Genomic DNA, 23606 nt, shown 5'->3' with positions numbered 1-23606 from the left:
TTTTTTAAATGATTTGTAATTTGAGAATATAATAATGAAAATCTAATAGTACTGATCATTTCAAAAATGTATTATTAAGCAAATATAATGATATTTGACCATATTAATAAAATAAATCATTATCTCAGGAAGAAAGTCACTTACTGAAACACACAATCAAGTTTCAATCGTCGCAAATGATGTTGCACTCAACGCAACAGGTCAGACTTCAGATCCAAAAGATGTTATTTTTTCCGATGAAACGTATGTTAGTGAAGGTAATATTCTTTTGTTATTTCCATTATCTATGCTAGCCCCTGTCCACTGTATGGTGTGTAGATTATTATCTACACATACGGTGAACGCAGGCATCTTTTTTAAAAACAAATTCACTTTGAAGACATGTAAATGATTATTTCAGGAAGAAAGACACTTACTGAAACCGACTTTCAGACACACAATCAAGTTTCAATTGTTGCAAATGATGTTGCACTCAACGCAACAGGTCAGACTTCAGATCCAAAAGATGTTATATTATCCTATGAAATGTATATTAGTGAAGGAACATTACTTTTTTATTTTCATCGTCTATTCTGACCTTCGTCCAGTGTATGATGTGTAGATAAGAATACACATCATACAGTGGATGAGGGCATATTTTATAAAAAAAATTTACTTTATTCACAGAACTCTAATATAATAATATTCTCAGCTATAACATTTATGTAAAATCTGATATGTTAACATTGTTCTAAATAATTTGATGACCTTATAGATGGAGATAATAAATGCTTAGTTTCTGCCCTAGTCTGAAAACCTAAATCAATATATTTTTCTAACGAAATTGAATTCAAAACTAATCTATCATACTTAGATGCTTATTTTTGAAATCAAAAATTTTTCAAAAGAATTTCATCATTTTATTATGTTTATAGCACACTAACCACAAAATGCGAATTTTTTGTGGATTTTGAGGTTATTGTGCTATAAAATATCATATAAGACTGCTGTGGAATGAAATGTGTTTTTCTCCCTTGCTCGATTTTCTCTGTCATTCTCACACTCCTTTATTCACTTAGTAAGATAACATTAAATTTTATGTACAGATGATATAAATGACAATAGTGAAGCAGTAACAAGTAATTCTAAGGAAGGAGAAGATGAAGTTGAGCAATTATCGGATGAACAACCTCAATCTCAAACTAATAAAAATAATAAGATGCGAAACGAAACACATAAATTGAGATCTGGAAAATTGCTAAGTAAATGTAAGTATAAATTAAAAAAAAAGAATTTTTATTATTACTACCGATGTATGTATCACAAAAATAAAGCAAATACGTAAATTCTTCTTTAAAAAGTTGTTAAAGTTATAAATACTACCATTATAATTGTTCAAGAACGATGATACTGGTCCTATGAATAATTGTGTCATTATATAATTACTCTCATTCAATTAATTTTAATAGCATACATTTTTATTGTATTGAACAATTAATTGAATATGATTATAATTAAATTATTGTTAGTTATAGTATGAAATTGTGAAAAGACTTGAAAAGACTTTAAGGAGTTTTATGTATTTCAAAAATACATGCGGATTTAAAAAATATATCATTTAAGTGATCGAGTAGTATATTATAAACTAAAATGATTTTTTTATATTTAATGTCAATGATTTTATAAAAATACCGTGATTTGATAATTTATTTAATCAAATTTGAGTCTTGTGAAGCTATCTTCGAAGATTCCATATCTAATTCTTTAATAGAAAAAACGTAGGATAAAAAATCAAAAGTTAATCAAATGCATGATATAGAGCCTATAACACAACATTCTATGTAGCCTAACATTTATATCGTTTAATTAAAAAAATTTGTTTGGCCTCAGCCTCGAAAAATGTTTCAGTTTCTACTGTTAATCAGACAGATCGTATTGAAATCGATATAAGGACACCTGGTGTAGTTGATGAAACAAATACATCATCCCAAAATAAATTAACATTTTTCCTCCGACATAATCTTGATGAAGAAGGCCACTCAGAGGGTAAAATATGTTTATTTTCTTTTGTAAAAGTTTTATTATACATTATCTTTGTCACAACAAAGTGATTATGTTAACTTGTAATAGGGTTAAACTTTGAAGAGTGTGAGTCTTATTATTTAAGAATTATTTAGAATTGGTTTTCATTTTCAGAGTTAAATCGATCTTTAAAAGTAGCTCAACTAAAACTTGACTTAAAAAATTCAGCTGCTGCAAGTTTAAGCAAACCTGGCATTCCTAAAGTACAATTGGAAAACACCTTTATTTCAAGAGCAACCGGAGGCGGAAAGCGCGAGGGCAAAAAGTATTATTGCTTTTACTGTCAAATTTATAATTGATCAAATAAATAGACATTAATTAACGATACACAAATCAATTGAAATGATAAATGATGCCAGTATAAGAGGAGGTGCAGTACTAAAGGATACATTGGAATACATTGTCAATTTCGGTAATTATTTCTATAATTATTTTATCCGAAACGAGGACGAGGAATTTTTAGTAAGCCGAAAACCAAATGCAAAACACATAATAAAACCTAAAAAATTGGAATCTGGAGAATATCATTGGCCTAAACCAATAGTTGGACTCAAAATGTATACAGACGAAAAGACTGGTGTTCCGTACGTTGTTGACGATGACTTACCTTCTGTTACTGCAAAAGAATACGTACCTTGTAAAAGCTGTTTTAAAATTTTAAAATCGTCTTTGTATAAACGCCATCAATGTAGATTGCAAAATGTAGCCAAGATTAAAGGAGCTAAAACCAATTTAAATGAATGTAAGAGTTTTATACCCGACATTCATTCTGATGCATCACCTTTAACAAGAGATAGAATATTAAAGAGTCTAAGGCTAGGTCCGGAACGGGATTTAATTGTGTCAGATGTAACATTAATAAACTTTTTAAACCAATGGTCGAATTTCCATGCAGCACACATCCAATCGGCTAGTATGCTAAGCCATTGGGCAAGGGTACTTGCAACATTGTTTATCAAAGTTAAACAAAATAAGAATCCTCAATACACAGCATCTATATCCAAAATTGTTGAGTTTTCTGATCTTTTTGATAGAGATCATATACCTGTTATAAATGAAGCTATTGAAGAAATGTGCTCTATTGACCCTGTTACTAAATTAATGGAGAAACCAAATAATCCGAAAGACATTACAAATGCTATTTCAAAAATGATGGAATTTTACCTTCCTTATTTAGGCAGACAAAAACTTGATAAAAAGGCTGACGAAGTTAAACGTTTTCAAGAAGTGTTTAAAAATGATGCAAAAACTCTAAACAGGAAAGCACGTGATGCTTTAGTTCGAAAAGAAAAGTTATCCGATGATAAAAGGCTACCCACAACTGAAGAAATAAACAATTTTTGTGTATATGTTGAAAAACAATGGAAAAAATGTTTTAAAAAATTAAATGCTGGATTCGATGAAGACGCTTGGAAAGATTTGGTACATACCACTGGTTTATTACTTTTACTGTATAATCGACAACGTGTCGGACAACTTAGTCGTCTAGAATTAGTAGCTTTGGATAAAGCCTTCAAAATAGATGATAATTGTACAGATCCTCGTTACGTTACGTTGCCACAAGCGGTTAAGGAACAGTTAAAAAGTTTTTACCGTGTTAAAATAACCAACAAAAAAGGTATTCGTAATTTAGGTATTATTATAAATCACGAACTGATGGAGAGTTTGAATTTGATAAAAATCTATAGAGAACAAGCTCATATTTTGCCAGAAAATATTTATGCGTTGCCAATGAGAAGTAACAACATTCATAGAGGAGGTTACATAAATCTTTGTGATATTGTTCGACAATATTCAAACCTCTCTGGAGCTGAAAACTGCGAATTATTAAGAGGAACAGGATTCAGAAAACAAATAGCTACTGTTATGTGCGGAAGAAACCTTAATGAAGACTCACTGAAGCAATTAGCTGATTTTCTAGGTCACAGCTGGGATATCCACAAGACGATATATAGACAAGAAGTTGCATTTAGAGACTTATTAAATATTCCACAGATGTTGACTAGTGCTCAAGGTAGATCTTTTGTAATGGAAAAGGAACCACACGAACCTATTGCTAGTACTAGTATGCATAGTGACTCAGATTACATTCCATCTCAAGACTCATCACAAGACTCATCGCAAGGTAAAATTATTTAAAGTATTGACAGATATATTCATGTTACTTAGATTTATGTCTTAACACGCTTCATTTTTAACTTGTTTACTAACATATTGATAACTGTTTGTTTCTAATATATTTCACTTATTAAAATCCCAAAATAATATTAAGCAAACAAAACTTTACATAAGGGCACTATCAATTAAAGAAGTCATAGACCTATATATTTAATTTTCAAACTTCAATCAGTAAATTTCATTTGATATTTATAAATATTCATATATATGTATGAAATATATAAAGGAAAAATGATTCGATTCATATAGATACAAAAATTTTGCCTCGGTATAATTGAAAATTCATCAAGCCAATAAAATACCTTGAATTCCTACCCATTACGATTTTTCCTTTAACCCTTCCTTTCCTTGTTTGACTACATCATATCAACGATATGGTGACTGCACGCAGGATATGTTATCCTTTGCCTTTATAGCAATCGGATAAAACTGGAAACTACATCTGGAACTACAATTATTTATGTCTCAAAAAAACAATTGATTTGTAAGTGTTATTATTTCTCATTTTAAAATATAAAAAATTCATTTGTACTTGGAGTTTTTATACATTATATTAAATCTCTTCTTCTTTACATTTAATTGTTTGCGTATTTAAATTTGTAGTGTTAGTTTGTATGATTATGTAAAATTTAGTGTTTTATTATTTGTGTGTATGAGCATGCGTTTTTTCACTACTTAAATGTTTTTTATCTTCCCCTCTCATCTTTTCTATTTCTTTCTCCGTTTAATTATCCTCTTTCAAATCTGAATCTGTTTTTACTATTTTCTCTATCAACGCTTCTTCTATCCATCTCTTACACACGGCTTTTCACCCAACCCTCTCTGTTTTCTGTCAGATCATTCTTTTTATTATTGGATTTAAATCATCTGTCCTCTATTTTAACTATTCTTGTCTCTAATCCTATTTCTATCGTCTCTCCTTAGTTTTGCATCTCCTTTTGCATTATTATTATACATAATTTTATCATATAAGTATCTTGAAGTTGTTACTAAAAATGTAAACTAGATTATTTAATAGACTATTCCTGGATAGTTGACAAAACGTGTATCTTAGTATAAATTCCTCTGAATATTTTACTGCTTGATGTAAATTTAGTTTTGTATCATAAATAACTTAAGTAAATTATTTATAGTAGCATTTACTATGAAATCGAATTTCAGTAGAATATTCTGAAGTACTATAATTATGAGAAGTAGTATATTACGATACACGGTCACTTAAGTCACAAGTATCGTATACAATTTTATAGCACTGCTTACTTAAATCCGCTGTCACGGATAGGCGTGACAGCGGATTTAGGTGAGCAGTGCTATAGAAATATTTTAAATTTATACCGGTAGAGTAAATCAATTGTACTTTACTTCAAAGTAACTAAAACTTCTATCTATAATATATTACAGATTTCATGGAACATTCTGATTCAGTTGACCAAGTTCAAAATTCTTCATCTTCCTCAAATTAGTTTGCTGAACTAAAAAAAGAAAAAAAAATTAAAGCAAATACAAGAAAAGGAAAAAAGAGGAAAAAAGCGACGCCATCAAGAATCTGCAAGCGAAGCTAGCGGAGTTACAAAAAAGATAGGTAATTGAAAAGACTGATTCAAAGCGTCGAAAACTCTATAATAATCTAGACTTAAAATATTTAACGTTCATTCAATTTCTTGATCTTGATTTACTAAAATTATAAAGCAAAAGTAAAAAGAAATGTTTTGATTGAAATATCGTTTCACAATTAAGAAATACTTTTTTCAAAAAGACTTACAGAACTAAAATATTTATTTATATTGAAAAATGATTACATTGAATTACTTGAAAGACAATTTATTTATATTCTTAATTAGTAAAACTAAAAAAGTTCGTTTTCAAACTTTTCAAGTTATGACTCGAACCTATTGATAACGAATAAATTACTGTGCATCAGAATTATTTTATTGGTCGGATTCTTTTGAAAAAGCGTCTTGCAAATCGTTATTACATATTATTAGTTTTTTTTATACACTACATTTTTTAAAAACAACATCCAAAATTAATTACTAATATTTGTATTTTTATTATGAATCTTATATGAATTGAATTTATATTATTTCAGCTAAAAGAGGATGGTTTAATGAAGAAAAATTAGTGGTTTCTGATTATATTAAAAAACATGGATTGCCGACAACTATAAGCACTGAGTTTATAAAAGGACTTCAAGCAAAGAGGAATGGCTTACTAAAATCAAGAACTGTTCTTGTAATTAGATCATACATAAGAAATGCCTATGGTACCATAAAGTCAAAAGGAAAAATTCTAGAAAGCAGCAGTGACGAAGATTAATGGATTTTTTTAATTCTGATAGCTTTAGAACCTACAAAAAGTAGAGAAGTATATTAAAGAAATGATATCCTGAAATAAATAAACGACAGCGTTAATTACTTGGAGAATCTTAGAAATAGTTCAAAACTGTTGATTTTCAATACAATCAACTCTATGTGTGATACTTAGTGCCGGTCACCCAGTATTATCTGATAGAAGAGAGAAGAGATTAATCAAAGTATTTATTAAAGACCGTATATTTGCGTACGGTATAAATAAATTTAAGGCTAAATATTAACATTTGTAATGTCTAATGTTGTGTACTGCAGCATAATGTGCATTTTCATTATATTAGAAAATATATTAGAATGTAGTCTAAGTTTGTAAACATTTAAAAAACTTTATTTCTATAAAAACGTGGAAAATAATTGAACAAAAAAAAAGTAAGTTTATGAGGCATTTTTATTCACATAATATTACTACTTTTTTATAAAGTGTAGAAAGATCACAATTATCTGAAGATTACCTGAATTTTGAACTGTGTTACATTTAAATATATTAATAATTAAAAATATTGTATTTAAATATTAAGTACATAAAACAATAATACACAAAATGTAAACCTATGAGGTAACGATAATCAAAATAACAATGCAAGTTTATTATTTTATTTTTCATCTCACATTCTACACTCACATTGAACCTTTTTTCTCGCCTTCTTATATAAGTAATTAGACGCTCCCTGGATTACTTACACGTGGCAATATGAATGTTTTACTAAGTTCGACTGTTCGACGATAAGTACATTTAATAGTTATATTTGCATCTACACATCATTCAGTGGACGAGATCGTCTTCTATTAAAAAAATTTAATTTATTAGTAACGAAGACTCATAGTCAAATGATCTTGTAGTTAATATCTTAAGTAGTAAAATTCAGAAATTGATCATACAGTAGACAGATATATTTCAATGGATCATACGGTGGACGAGACGTTTCCTTTTATTTCATTCTAATCGAATATTAGCAACAACGTTTGAGATTATTTCTTGCAATTTTTTCCTATCGTCCAGAAAATCCCAATGGTCAGAGGATAATACTGTTCGACTGACAGCGCAATGACAAAGTTACCAGCCCCATAACAAACCGATGACTTTTAGCTCGCAGAGCAGACGCTCAGTCGTGACTCCATGGCTTTCACATTGAAATATTTTTCTCGCCTTCTTATAGTGATTAGAAACCCCATGGATTGTCTTCCATTAGTAAAAATTAAATTTATTTGTAACGAAGATTCATAGTCAAATAATCATGCAGTATCTTAAGTAGCAAAATTCAGAAATTGATCATACAATGGACAGATCCTTTTTTTTTAGATGGATTGTGCGTTCCACCACTTTTGGTGACCAGCTATGCACCATGGTAATTGTGCTTAAAGCTGTAAGTATGTCTGAGCAAAGCAGTCCGTCGTTCTTTTTCCAAATCCAGGTACAAAGTGCACAGTAGGACGGCGTTCATGTATATACGTGTGGAATGACAATGGCTAGGCGCAGAGTGTTCGCTTCGTGGATTCCGGAGCCTAAATGAGAATATATTAATCTCGATATCTATCCGAGCTAATTATTAAGTGTTGCCGGTGACGAATTCCAGACAGCGTGCTGCACCGTGGCCATTGATATCTACAAATAGATATATATTCCAAACATCGAAAGCTACGGGCCATCATTTAATCTGGACCTCCTCATCGGGGATCCTTTATATAAAGAGAACATTCGGGAAAGACATTTCCCGTCTGCACAATAAAAGCTACGGAGCGCGATGCCTGGAACTCGTTATCAACCATCCTACTTACCTAGATACCATCCTTGTATGCACTGCATGAGCACCTGCACACCAGAAGATACAAGGTGATCACTATACCTAGACCTCGTCATCGGTTACCCTACACACCCAGACGTAGCCCCAGTACACAAAGACGAAAGTCTCGTTTAACTAATAAAGACGATTCGCGTTGGTTCCTCGAACAAGTTAAATTAGCGTAAATAGCAAAGCGACTGATTCTCAACTTTAGGGTCCCCAGTTCGATTCCTCACGACAGCCAAGTTTTTTCTGAATGATTATTTACAACAATATTCTTATAAACAAATTATAATAAACAATTTGAGAAATATGTAACAAATTACAATCATGCACTTGTATGCACGTAGTTAGTTTAACATTAGGAAAGAATTCTTTTTTAATATTCTGTTATCACATGTTAACTCAGCAAAAGCGATTAAAGCTTTAAAGCTTTAAAGATAGGAAAGCCTACTTCGAAAGAAGCTAATCCCTACCATGACTCTACCGATCGAACTGTTCTCATTAAATTTCTGTGGAATCAATTCCTTAACGAACAGTCGATCAACAACAAGTTTACAATGCTTTAAGTTTGACAACATTACAATAAAATTTGTTACAAGGTTAAATTCGCCTATATTCTTGAATAATCTAATGCAAAGTTTCTAGCAAGCTAATAATAAAGAACAAAATAAAAACTTGACTCTAATGAATCTGCATTTAAACATTCGACTAGGATGCTATCTATTCACGAGCTAAGTGAGTTTACAGTGTAGGTGTTGTATGTAAAATCTCTTCGATTGATGACACTGGGAAACTCTTCAGTCTTGACTGGACTCAGGTTGAAGGCCGGAGACTGCCCTCTGTGCACTCTTGTCTGAGGGCAGAAAAATGATCTCCACAACTGGTCGCTGGAACTCGGAATTGGCAGTACGGATGGTAACAACTCGAACTAGACCATCTGTCCCTCGATGTACCGCTGTAATTCGACCCAATGGCCACTTGGATGGAGGGCAGAGCTCGTCCTTCAGAAGCACCAAGTCGCCCACGACCAACTGTCGTCCAGGAGTCAGCCACTTGTTTCTCTGCTGTAAATGATGCAAAACCTCCAGTCACAATCGCTCCCAGAAATGGTTTCTCATAACCGAGAGTAGCTTCCACCTGCAAGTGCGAGATTTTAGATTCACGTCTTCAAAGGGCTCGGGTAATACATTGAGAGGAGCGTTCACAAGAAAGTGACCAGGCGTAAGCGCCACCGAATCAGTGGACTCAGAGCTCAGTGGGCATAGCGGCCAAGAATTTAAGCATGCCTCGATCTGAGCAGCAACTGTCGACATTTCCTCGAACGTTAATGACTTGTCTCCAATGACACGTTTGAAGTGATGCTTAAAACTTCTCACTGCCGACTCCCATAGTCCTCAGAAATGAGGAGCTCTAGGAGGTATAAAAGACCATACTATACCGTCCTTCGCCAATGCAGCTGCCACCTCCTGCGATACTGATGAAGCCCGTTGGAATAACTTGTCAATTTCTGTGGCTGTGCCCTTGAAGTTGGTGCCGTTGTCGCTGAATACCATCCTACAAAGTCCACGCCGAGCGGTGAATCTGCGAAACGCTGCTAGAAACGCAGCAGTGGACAAATCTGACACAACTTCAATATGAACAGCTCGAACAACCATACACACAAAAATCGCTATATATCCCTTTGTAGACTTGGCACCTCTGCCCTTGGAGAACAATATTGGAAACGGTCCCACATAGTCCAGACCGGTGTATGCGAAAACTCGCTGGGGAGTAACTCGATATGATGGAAGCGGTGCAATTTGCTGCTGTACACTCTGAGCAGCGCAGCGAATACATCTATGGCAACGCCGATAAACTCCCTGTACAACTCTTAACCCACGTGAAATCCAATACGTCCTGTTGAGGGAACTGAGCATCAGCTGAACGCCTCCATGAAGAGTCTGACGATGTACCTCCTCAATCAACCTCTTGACTATAATACTAGATGCTGGCAGTATAATCGAGTGCTTCTCATCGAACTGCAAGAACGAAGGCTGCAATCGGCCTCCAACTCGGAGCAAGCCCTGTGGACAAATAAATGGTACAAGTCGCAGCAAGTGACTGCGAGATGACAACCGTTGTTTACTTCTGAGACACCGCAATTCCTCCTCGTAGTGCTGACTTTGCACATAACGAATCAGACCGACTCGAGCAGCCTCCATCTCCTCAGCAGTAAAATGACCAGTGCAGCGACTTCCTCTGGGCTTGACCGCATTCGAACGCCATCTGTAAGCACAAGCCAAAATCCGCAACGTCTTTGGAAAACTCGAAAACTTCTCCAAATAAGACAGCGCTTGTGATTCTTGATTCTCGTCAACCTTCTTCTCAACAGCAACCTGTGCATTTACTACATCTAGCGAAACATCCATGGGCAATCTATCAATTACCTTCCTCCAATCATTCCTGATCCATTCAGGTCTCTCCCACCACAAGGAAGACTGCTGAAGCTGCTCCGACGAAAACCCTCGAGTTGCACAATCGGCTGGATTGTCTTCGGACTTAACATGACGCCATTGCACCCCAGGCAGAGTAGTGATCACCTCACTCACTCTGTTTGCCACGAAAGTCTGCCATCTCGATGGGTGACCATTCAACCAATCTAAAACTACCTTGGAGTCTGTCCAGCAGTGCACTGATACAGGCTTCAATAAAAGTCCATCTAAAAGGTGCTTCAACAATCTAACTAGCAACACCGAGCCACACAACTCCAATCGAGGCAAACTCTCCGTCTTAATAGGGGCTACTTTAGTCTTGGACATAATCAACGCCGATTTCTGCCCTGGTATTACCATATAAGCTGCAGCGACGAATGCTCTCTGAGATGCGTCAGAAAACCCATGCAACTCCCATGATATTTGCGAGGAGGAGCCAAACCAACGAGGAATTCACAATTGAGCCAAGTCAGGAAGATCAGACATCAACGCTTGCCACTGATCAAGAAGTTCTCCTGTGAGAGGTGAGTCCCAGTCGATACCATTAATCCACAAATCCTGGAGCATGAGTTTGGCCCTGACTAATACAGGTGACAGCCAACCAAGTGGATCAAACAACCTCGAAATCTCTGAAAGAATCGATCTCTTTGACATAACCTTTGGCGAAACTGGAATCTTAACCTCGAAACGAAACGAATCGCTCAATGGTGTTCATTTTAGGCCCAAAGCAGAAACTGCCTCATCCCATTCGACAGCGAACTCTTTCTGCTTTTCCGCCTGGATATCCTCCACGATAGCCGAACTGTTTGACGCCCATTTACCCAACTCCATACCTGCTGATGACAGAAGCTTGATCAGCTGATTCCGAATCTCAATGGCCTCAGACTCATTGTCAGCGCCTACAAACGCATCATCTACATACATATTGTGTCTGAGCACCTGCGCAGCTAAAGGAAACTCTACACTTCCCTCACTCGCTAGCTGAAGAAGAGTTCGAATTGAGAGGTATGGAGCGGAGCGCGTACCATACGTAACCGTCAAAAACCTATAATCTTTGATAGGCTTCGAAACGTCAGATCGACAGACTATTCTTTGCCAATCAACGTCATCTGGGTCAGCAAGCTGCAAGCCCCTGATGTGATCCCAATTGGACACTACGACCTCCTCTCGCGGCAAAAATCCCGTTACCTCTCTCAACACCAACGCCGAAAGCTCCAAACAAAATTCTGTGTTCAACCTGGACTTTAATTGAAGAAAAACTTCACCCTTTTACACCGCAGAAGGACCTTCACCGACACCAACCACAGACACAGAAACAGGCTTAATCTTTGCGGACAAACATTGCACAACTCTTTGCGTGACAAAAGAGACCTCTACACACGGATCAATCAAGCATCTAGCGTACATCGAATTACCATCTACGGATTGAAGTAAGACCTTGGCTGTGGCCATCAACCGAGTCCTACCCACCACTGTTGTACTTGCTGATACCTCCAGCATACTTGACTTGCCAGGCGCGCTAGAAGAGCCCTTCTGACCCGTTAAATTTGAAGAATCCGTATTGTATATGTAATAAGATTTCAGATTTACGTGTTTTATAATGCTTGTAAACGGAAGGAGAAGGTTTGAGTTCATTGAAAACTATTGACAAATTCCTATTGCTTAGTGAGATACATTTTTTAATGGATCATACGGTGGACGAAACGCTTCCTTTTACTTCATTTTACTCGAATATTAGCAACAAGCTATATCTTAATTTCACTTTTTGTATTATAAGTCGAACCTTAGCGAAAAAGAAAAATGAAAAAAAAAACTGAAGAAAACAGTTATTAACTGCAGATAACAGCAGAAAAATGTCGAAATTGAGACACAGATAACAGTAATCTTCAGTTGTCTTCAGTTTTATTCAGTGTTCTTCAGTTTTTTCCAGTTTTCTTCAGTTTTCTACGGGTATGAAATTTTATGATTTTGTAAATAAATTAAAAATTTAGTATAACAGATAATAACTGTTAATAATTGAAGACAAGACTTATTTTATAGTTTTCATTAATTTATAACTGTTGTCTTCTGTATTCAATAGTTTTTTTCCAACCAAAACTAATATCTTCAGATTTCTGCTCTTCTCTTTATTTTTTAAAAATCGTGCCTATAATACGAAAAAGTAACAAGATAATATAACTGTTGATAACTGTTAATATCTGCAGATAACTGATGAAAACTGACGGAAACTGAAACAAAAACTGCAGATAACTGTAAATAACTGATGTCTTTGTCTGAATTCTGACATATTTCTGCAGTTAATTTCTGTTTTCTTCAGTTATCTTCTGGTTTATTCTGAAATCCTAAGATAAAAATAGTAGCGTGCAAAACTTTTTTTCCACTAGGGAATAAAATCGATATAATCAATAGAAATCGATAAATTTCCATACGTAAAACAACAATTAAAAACGATGTTTCATAGTACCAATGATTGACCATTATTCACTTTAATGGTCATTTTTCGTATATAATTTTATCGATTTATATCTATTCTATAGATTTTTATCGAGCTCTAATGCAAAAAGTGGGATTAAAAGTTAGACTTAGAGTCGATATGAAATCTTATTGAGTTCTATCAACTTCTATTAACTTTTTCTATCAAGAGATCCATTTTCATTTAACCGTGTCGAAAGTAGCGACATCAGAGAAAATCTGAAAGTCGGGACCCGTCATATTCAAACTGAGAAAAAAACAGCACAAAATTTCCGAGCGAGAAGAGAGGGGACAAGTGCGGCAGTGGCGGTAGGCGGGGCTAGACGCGTTTGGGCCCTTCTGCGCATTCGAATAGCGTCTATCGCGCAGGAATTTCTTAACCTAACTCGTCCAGTAGATTCTACTGAAGTTTTCAGTATAAGCCCCAACGGTTTTTTTCTGAGTCTGCACGTGGAAAGTGCGCCACTAGGTCATCACCTCCTTTTCCTTGTATTTATGCACGTGATGCTATTTCTTTGTTTTCAAAGTTTTTTTTCTAATAATTATTAGTCATAATTAGTTAATTAGATTTCTGAGGCTTGTACAAACGAACGAAAAAAACGTAAGATTCATAGTAAATATCTGATATTTTTTATCCCTACTGCAAAATCTGACATGAGATCTCATCTGAGATCTCACATCAGATCTCAACTGTGATTTCACATCAGATTTCAACTGAGATCGCACGCCAATGTTTCATCTGAGATCTCATGTAAGATTTTGCAGTAGGGATAAATTTTATTTATTTATTGCAGTAGAGTAAAATTTTATTCATTTTCTTTTATTTTTATGATTTATTTTGCAGACAATAAGAGTTTTTGAAATTGTATCGTTATATAAACAAACGAACATAACCATGGAAGAAATAGTGAAAGAATTTCATACATTGCTATCTTTGAATAGTAACATAACTGTTATAAAATATTTCTTGAGTGTATATAGTTTTAAACAATGTAAGAATTTAGTTAATACTCCAGTCAATGAAAACAGTGAAGTTATTGCTACAGATACTGATCATGAACATTTTCTTGGCTATACAGCACTACATTTTGCTGCAGAATACAATGATTTGAATTTAGTTGAATTATGTCTACAGTATAAAGCAGATATTCACAGAGTTTCATCACTAGGAACACCTTTGCATATCGCAATGCTATATGAACACCAGGATTTATTTCATTTCTTAATAAAATGTGGTGCTAACGTTCACCAAATAATCCACACATTATGCTTAAATGTATATCATGTTTTGTTATGCTTTGGTGACTGGTACGATGATTGTTGGATAGGAATACTGTTTGATTATAATTGCGACATTAACCATAGGTTAATAAGTGGAGAGACACCTCTTTTTTGCGACCGTCCATGTATGCTTCGCTTTTTGTTGAAATATGGTGCGGATATCAATATTTCAGACAGCAATGGTACTATGCCATTAAATTATTATAAAGATTCAATTTTAAACAATTCACTTCTACCAGCAGAATTTTATATGAATATTTTGAGCCATGTAGAAAAATTGAAATTGATAAATTATCATGTTGATGGATTCAACAATGAGTTATGCACACTGATTTTAGCAAATAAATGGGTAATTGATCCAGGTATGATACATTTTTCTGACACTAACATTGCGCATATCAAAAGTGAATTCACAGATGAAATAGATAAGATGAAAATAAATAACGTTTCTTTGATGAGTTTGCTTTGCAATGAAGATATCAATGCACTTGCTGCACTATGCAGAAATCCTACTGTACAATGTACTCTAGAAGCAGATGATTTCAAAACCAAGTTTCCTGAATACCATGGTTTACTAATGATTAAATATCGAATCGGTAAGACAAGACTTAATTTATTAAATAGTGCAAAGGATATAATGGTACCATTATTATACAAGCAGAAGTTACCAGGACCATGTTTAGAAATGATATTAAATCATTTAGCAAATGAAGAACTTGAATTGTTGAAATAATACATTCAATTAAAACTGTTTATTACTTTATAAATTCGAAGTATTATGTATTAAGTATTTTCTTATTAAAATAAAGTTTCCATTATATTTTATAGCTTTTATATTTTTTTATACATGAAAAACTGAATGAGCAGTTATAACCCAACATCAGATTTTTCATAAGTCTTAGTTAGATTGTCACCCGAGTCCTATTATAAACCTTTTTTTCTATTTGGCGAGTCATGTTTCTTAGATGAATTGATACAGAGGATATATTAACTCAGGGAAGTTATATTTCTGGTTTCTAGTGTATTTTTCCACGAAGAAACTTGCTATTACTTTGTATTGTCACTCTATGCATTTATAAAAATATTCATTCATAAAAGCTGGAGTTGAAATCCCTGGATACGATACTTATTAGTTTTGGTTGGCTTTCGAATACCAATAAGATCATTTCTTTCGCACTAATAAAACATTATTTAAAGTTGAATATGACCCAAGTGATGTACTTTTAATTTCTCTCTGAAGACCCATATGAATATTATGTTCATTGATGAAATGCTTACATAGGTTTTTAAAGGGAAATTAAAACTTTATCACTTGGGTCTATCACATTTATATCTAGTCAGTAGACACAAGTATATTGTGTAAGTTAAATGATTCTCTAACTAATATTTAAGTATAAGAGGGTTCAAAAATTAATCATACGATGGACAAGATGGTTCCTTTTATTAATTTACCAAGTAAAATATTGACGTGAACGTTTGTGACTATTCTTCGTTCTTATTATTTAAATAACTAAAAAATTCTATTATATTTATGTCTAGTTGGTGAGATACAAGTATATCGTTACTCAATTAAATGATTTTGTGATCTTAGATAAAAATCAGCTGATTATCATATGAAATTTTTCAGTAGGGTTATGAAACCTACACAAAGTAATGAAATTCTATTAATAAATATCCTGCATATGTCAAAAACATAAAAAACTATAAAGAATATCTATAAGTATACTTGTCTGTATGCGTTTATTAACTATACATCCAGTTAAAAATTTAAAAATAGATATAAATTCTAAAAAATATTGGATTGTAAATATTCTAAACAACTATATTGTTAGACTCAAAGTCATGCCTTTCTGTTAAATAAACTTGTACTGAATAACTGCTTATAGTTATTTTATCACTCACATATGAAATTCGTAAATTTAATTAAGATGTAGAAGTGGATTGACGCTGGAAAATCTGTACCCAAAAATAGCTCTACACCCTACACGGAATAATTTTCATAAGATTTAAATGAATTGCCTGCTGAAGAAGTAAACATGTTGTAATATTATGACATTATTTTTTAAATAATTTTTAGTATTTTATACTATATCCTGTTGTTATTTATATTTTAGGGAATATTAATAATTCTATAAGGCTGTATGGAAAAAACCTGCAGAGGAATCTATGTGAAATTATACCCATAATTCTGTAGGAAAACATGTAATTAACTGCGTGCAGTTATTTGCACATCAGTGCACGTGCATAGACATAAGAGAAATAGACTGCGTATATAGGTTAGCAAATGTGGCATCCATTAAGAGAGAGACAGCATATACCTTCTGTTCCATTTTCTGTCTATGTATTAGAAGGTATATGCTGTCTCTCTCTCTCTCTTAATGGATGACACATTTGCTAACCTATATACGCAGTCTATTTCTCTTATGTCCATGCATGTGCACTGATATTCAAATAACTGCACGCAGTTAATTACATGTTTTCCTACAGAATTATGGGTATAATTTCACATAGATTCCTCTGCAGGTTTTTTCCATACAGCCTTATAGAATTATTAATATTCCCTAGGGCTTAAAAGTATAAATAACATATATAAATTAAAGTCAGGTTATGTTCTTCAAGCGCCGCAATCAAGTTTATAGTATAAAAATACTAAATTATTGAAATAATAATATCATAATATTATAACATGTTTACTTCTTTAGCAGGTAATTTATTTAAATCTTGTGAAAATGCCAACAATTGTCAATAACATCAATTATAATATTTTGATATTATTATTTAAATCATATTTAGTATTTTATACTATAAATTTTATTGTGCTGCCTTGGAAACTTAACCTGACTTTATTTTCTTGAATTGATCCTGAAACTGGCTTCTTTTGACAACTGTTGTTATTTTTACACTTAAGCTCTTATGGAAAAATCTTACTGCACTATAATTCTCTACAGACAAGTTTCATTATTGTACTCCATAGTAATACTCTGCACTATCGTATACCCTACTTTTAGAAGTGAAAAACTTAGCCAAAGATAACTCTACACCCTACACGGAATAATTTTACTCAGATATTTACTGCACACCAAAATTCCCTTATACAAGTTTTTCATTATTTCACTCTATCGCAAAACTCTACACAATCGTTATATCTATTGCTACAACACCCTGTTGAAAATAAATACATATTTTTTGTACGTATTTTTAGTACGAACTAAAAACATGTAATTTACCTGGTAATATGTATTAGAAGTATGTGCTAATTTGGGACTGACTATTTTGAATATATTAAATATAAGTATAAGAATTTGATGTACCAAATACTTATATTTATATTTAATATACTCAAAATAGTCAGTCCCAAATTAGCACATACTTTTAATACGTATCACCAGGTAACGGTACGAGCGGTCTTCTGCCGCTTTCGCTGATTTGTGTTATTCAGTTTTCGTATTGCCGAAGCACTGTGAGGACTCGCCTCACAGTCTCGACCGTTAAAGAATATCGTTTGTTAACGCGTCGGTGCTTTAACGCTCTTCTAATACTCTTCAATTATCCAAGTTTAAAGAGCGCGTTATTATTTTCACATTAATTGTTTTGATCCACAAGTCTCTATCAAAGTCGAGAGACTATAAATATTGGTAGCAGAGCGTGCAGTATCATGGCATTAAGTGTTTTGTGTACGGAAAAGTTTTTTGTTTTTTGCATAGTGAAGGCGTGTTAAAGTATTTCGGCAGCCGTTCGACTATTCGAAGTCGCAACGGTCGGAGAGCGTCCAGAATCTCCCTAGAGCTCGCTCTCGCAGTTGGCCGCAAGGGGCCTAGCTGCCAGTTGTTGTTGTAACAATTTAGACGTTTAGATGGTTAGAAGTATTTATTTGTTTAGAGGTTATACGTATTGGAAGTTTAGAGGATTAGTGGTTAGAGGTTAGACGTATTAGAAGTTTAGAGGAGTAGAGGTTAGAGGTTTAGAGGTTAGAGGTTAGAGGTTAGAGGTTAGATGTTTAGAGATCAGAGGTTAGAGGTTTAAAGGTTAGAGGTTTAGAGGTTTAGAGGTTTAGAGGTTTAGAGGTTAGAGGTTTAGAGGTTAGAGGTTTAGAGATTAGAGGTTTAGAGGTTTAGAGGTTAGAGGTTTAGAGGTTAGAGGTTTAGAGGTTAGAGGTTTAGAGGTTAGAGGTTTAGAGGCTAGAGGTTAACGGTCAAGATTTGAACTTCGAGGGATGCCAAGAGTTCGCCATGGGGCACAACGAGGGGAAATAAGAAGAAGACGGCCATATTGGTACCGCAATCCTGCCAACTTTGGACGACGCGACCAGTACGCAAAGTCATCACGGGAGTTGACGGCACCGGCGTAAACGAGGTTTGAATTTCATTCTCGCTCTTTCTCTCTCGCTTGCTCTGTCTCGCTCTTGCTCACTTGGCGTCGTTAGGCCACGTTGAGGCAGCGGCAGAGCGGTGCTCGCTTTTAATCCTTCTCTCTCTCTCTCTCTCTCTCTCTCTCTCTCTCTCTCTCTCTCTCTCTCTCTCTCTCGTTCGTGCATTCACACTAGCAGCTGTGCGCAGTTCATCGGCCGGCGCAAGCTCGCTCGCTCGTCGGGCCGCACCACACAGCGCATATCTTCGCGCATTGGCATCTCGACGGCCATATTAATTAGTGTCCGTGTGTATGCGGACCCGCGGTGGCACTTAAGTATCGTTTTTATTTTTTTTTTTTGACTCGTTCTCTACTCGTAGATCGATCGCTGCTAGAATTTCTGAATCAAGCATCATTCGTATTTGATCGAGTTGGCACTCTGTAACAATGGCTGATGCGGCTGCAGAGTTAGTTAAGCAGAAGCGCATAAGCGGGTTCTTGCTGAATTTCAAACGTAACATGGCAAGATTAGCGGCATCTGCTCGCACGCTGCCGCACATGCGCACGCGTTTGAGTTTGTTAGAATCGTATTGGTCCGAGTATACTCAAAGGGATCTGGTCCTGCAAGCGAATAGGTCGGCATTCAAAGGTGAGGCGTACTTCGAGAACGACGAGTATCTCGAAGTTGAGTCAAGTTATGTGGAGAGTAAAGCGGATGTGCTTCAGTCAATTGAAGATTTAGAAATCGCCGCGAGGCCACCGGTAACCGCTGCAGGCGCGCAAAATAATCAGGTCGTACACGTACCACCTGTTCCGGGTCCGTCGGAGTTCGCGAACATGCCAAAATGTCAAATCCCGAAATCTGGACATTTTTTGGCTGATTGCACCTCTCAGAATCGTTGCGCCAATTGTAAGGGCAGACACCACACGAAGATTCACTCGGATCGACGACAAGGAGGAGAGGCGACGGATTCTTCAAATTTAACGGGTCAGAAGGGCTCTTCTAGCGCGCCTGGCAAGTCAAGTATGCTGGAGGTATCAGCAAGTACAACAGTGGTGGGTAGGACTCGGTTGATGGCCACAGCCAAGGTCTTACTTCAATCCGTAGATGGTAATTCGATGTACGCTAGATGCTTGATTGATCCGTGTGTAGAGGTCTCTTTTGTCACGCAAAGAGTTGTGCAATGTTTGTCCGCAAAGATTAAGCCTGTTTCTGTGTCTGTGGTTGGTGTCGGTGCAGGTCCTTCTGCGGTGTAAAAGGGTGAAGTTTTTCTTCAATTAAAGTCCAGGTTGAACACAGAATTTTGTTTGGAGCTTTCGGCGTTGGTGTTGAGAGAGGTAACGGGATTTTTGCCGCGAGAGGAGGTCGTAGTGTCCAATTGGGATCACATCAGGGGCTTGCAGCTTGCTGACCCAGATGACGTTGATTGGCAAAGAATAGTCTGTCGATCTGACGTTTCGAAGCCTATCAAAGATTATAGGTTTTTGACGGTTACGTATGGTACGCGCTCCGCTCCATACCTCTCAATTCGAACTCTTCTTCAGCTAGCGAGTGAGGGAAGTGTAGAGTTTCCTTTAGCTGCGCAGGTGCTCAGACACAATATGTATGTAGATGATGCGTTTGTAGGCGCTGACAATGAGTCTGAGGCCATTGAGATTCGGAATCAGCTGATCAAGCTTCTGTCATCAGCAGGTATGGAGTTGGGTAAATGGGCGTCAAACAGTTCGGCTATCGTGGAGGATATCCAGGCGGAAAAGCAGAAAGAGTTCGCTGTCGAATGGGATGAGGCAGTTTCTGCTTTGGGCCTAAAATGAACACCATTGAGCGATTCGTTTCGTTTCGAGGTTAAGATTCCAGTTTCGCCAAAGGTTATGTCAAAGAGATCGATTCTTTCAGAGATTTCGAGGTTGTTTGATCCACTTGGTTGGCTGTCACCTGTATTAGTCAGGGCCAAACTCATGCTCCAGGATTTGTGGATTAATGGTATCGACTGGGACTCACCTCTCACAGGAGAACTTCTTGATCAGTGGCAAGCGTTGATGTCTGATCTTCCTGACTTGGCTCAATTGTGAATTCCTCGTTGGTTTGGCTCCTCCTCGCAAATATCATGGGAGTTGCATGGGTTTTCTGACGCATCTCAGAGAGCATTCGTCGCTGCAGCTTATATGGTAATACCAGGGCAGAAATCGGCGTTGATTATGTCCAAGACTAAAGTAGCCCCTATTAAGACGGAGAGTTTGCCTCGATTGGAGTTGTGTGGCTCGGTGTTGCTAGTTAGATTGTTGAAGCACCTTTTAGATGGACTTTTATTGAAGCCTGTATCAGTGCACTGCTGGACAGACTCCAAGGTAGTTTTAGATTGGTTGAATGGTCACCCATCGAGATGGCAGACTTTCGTGGCAAACAGAGTGAGTGAGGTGATCACTACTCTGCCTGGGGTGCAATGGCGTCATGTTAAGTCCGAAGACAATCCAGCCGATTGTGAACTCGAGGGTTTTCGTCGGAGCAGCTTCAGCAGTCTTCCTTGTGGTGGGAGAGACCTGAATGGATCAGGAATGATTGGAGGAAGGTAATTGATAGATTGCCCATGGATGTTTCGCTAGATGTAGTAAATGCACAGGTTGCTGTTGAGAAGAAGGTTGACGAGAATCAAGAATCACAAGCGCTGTCTTATTTGGAGAAGTTTTCGAGTTTTCCAAAGACGTTGCGGATTTTGGCTTGTGCTTACAGATGGCGTTCGAATGCGGTCAAGCCCAGAGGAAGTCGCTGCACTGGTCATTTTACTGCTGAGGAGATGGAGGCTGCTCGAGTCGGTCTGATTCGTTATGTGCAAAGTCAGCACTACGAGGAGGAATTGCGGTGTCTCAGAAGTAAACAACGGTTGTCATCTCGCAGTCACTTGCTGCGACTTGTACCATTTATTTGTCCACAGGGCTTGCTCCGAGTTGGAGGCCGATTGCAGCCTTCGTTCTTGCAGTTCGATGAGAAGCACTCGATTATACTGCCAGCATCTAGTATTATAGTCAAGAGGTTGATTGAGGAGGTACATCGTCAGACTCTTCATGGAGGCGTTCAGCTGATGCTCAGTTCCCTCAACAGGACGTATTGGATTTCACGTGGGTTAAGAGTTGTACAGGGAGTTTATCGGCGTTGCCATAGATGTATTCGCTGCGCTGCTCAGAGTGTACAGCAGCAAATTGCACCGCTTCCATCATATCGAGTTACTCCCCAGCGAGTTTTCGCATACACCGGTCTGGACTATGTGGGACCGTTTCCAATATTGTTCTCCAAGGGCAGAGGTGCCAAGTCTACAAAGGGATATATAGCGATTTTTGTGTGTATGGTTGTTCGAGCTGTTCATATTGAAGTTGTGTCAGATTTGTCCACTGCTGCGTTTCTAGCAGCGTTTCGCAGATTCACCGCTCGGCGTGGACTTTGTAGGATGGTATTCAGCGACAACGGCACCAACTTCAAGGGCACAGCCATAGAAATTGACAAGTTATTCCAACGGGCTTCATCAGTATCGCAGGAGGTGGCAGCTGCATTGGCGAAGGACGGTATAGTATGGTCTTTTATACCTCCTAGAGCTCCTCATTTCTGAGGACTATGGGAGTCGGCAGTGAGAAGTTTTAAGCATCACTTCAAACGTGTCATTGGAGACAAGTCATTAACGTTCGAGGAAATGTCGACAGTTGCTGCTCAGATCGAGGCATGCTTAAATTCTTGGCCGCTATGCCCACTGAGCTCTGAGTCCACTGATTCGGTGGCGCTTACGCCTGGTCACTTTCTTGTGAACGCTCCTCTCAATGTATTACCCGAGCCTTTTGAAGACGTGAATCTAAAATCTCGCACTTGCAGGTGGAAGCTACTCTCGGTTATGAGAAACCATTTCTGGGAGCGATTGTGACTGGAGGTTTTGCATCATTTACAGCAGAGAAACAAGTGGCTGACTCCTGGACGACAGTTGGTCGTGGGCGACTTGGTGCTTCTGAAGGACGAGCTCTGCCCTCCATCCAAGTGGCCATTGGGTCGAATTACAGCGGTACATCGAGGGAAAGATGGTCTAGTTCGAGTTGTTACCATCCGTACTGCCAATTCCGAGTTCCAGCGACCAGTTGTGGAGATCATTTTTCTGCCCTCAGACAAGAGTGCACAGAGGGCAGTCTCCGGCCTTCAACCTGAGTCCAGTCAAGACTGAAGAGTTTCCCAGTGTCATCAATCGAAGAGATTTTACATACAACACCTACACTGTAAACTCACTTAGCTCGTGAATAGATAGCATCCTAGTCGAATGTTTAAATGCAGATTCATTAGAGTCAAGTTTTTATTTTGTTCTTTATTATTAGCTTGCTAGAAACTTTGCATTAGATTATTCAAGAATATAGGCGAATTTAACCTTGTAACAAATTTTATTGTAATGTTGTCAAACTTAAAGCATTGTAAACTTGTTGTTGATCGACTGTTCGTTAAGGAATTGATTCCACAGAAATTTAATGAGAACAGTTCGATCGGTAGAGTCATGGTAGGGATTAGCTTCTTTCGAAGTAGGCTTTCCTATCTTTAAATTTAATTTATTGTTATTGCCGGTCTCTTTATTGCTGCGAGGCAGCAAGAGGGGCGGTATGTTCGAATATTAGTTTAA

The 23606-nt window shown here is 36.4% G+C and overlaps 2 protein-coding genes across 2 annotated transcripts; one reads left to right on the top strand and one right to left on the bottom strand.

Annotated features, from left to right (window-relative positions):
* Positions 1 to 9786: 9786 nt before the first annotated feature.
* LOC116416581 lies at positions 9787 to 11190 on the bottom strand. Its single transcript, XM_031925511.1, has one exon. It carries the CDS (start codon positions 11188 to 11190, stop codon positions 9787 to 9789), a length of 1404 nt encoding a protein of 467 aa, XP_031781371.1.
* A 9972-nt stretch (positions 11191 to 21162) lies between these two features.
* LOC116416580 lies at positions 21163 to 23162 on the top strand. The gene is made up of 4 exons (XM_031925510.1): positions 21163 to 21372; positions 21474 to 22521; positions 22657 to 22796; positions 22896 to 23162. The coding sequence occupies exons 1-4, from the start codon at positions 21163 to 21165 to the stop codon at positions 23160 to 23162; spliced, it is 1665 nt and encodes a 554-aa protein (XP_031781370.1).
* Positions 23163 to 23606: the final 444 nt, after the last annotated feature.

This window comes from Nasonia vitripennis (assembly GCF_009193385.2).
Source record: "Nasonia vitripennis strain AsymCx chromosome 2 unlocalized genomic scaffold, Nvit_psr_1.1 chr2_random0010, whole genome shotgun sequence".
Lineage (NCBI taxonomy): Eukaryota > Metazoa > Arthropoda > Insecta > Hymenoptera > Pteromalidae > Nasonia > Nasonia vitripennis.
The sequence above is the reverse complement of the archived record's forward strand: the minus strand, read 5'-3'. Positions and strand labels throughout refer to the sequence as shown.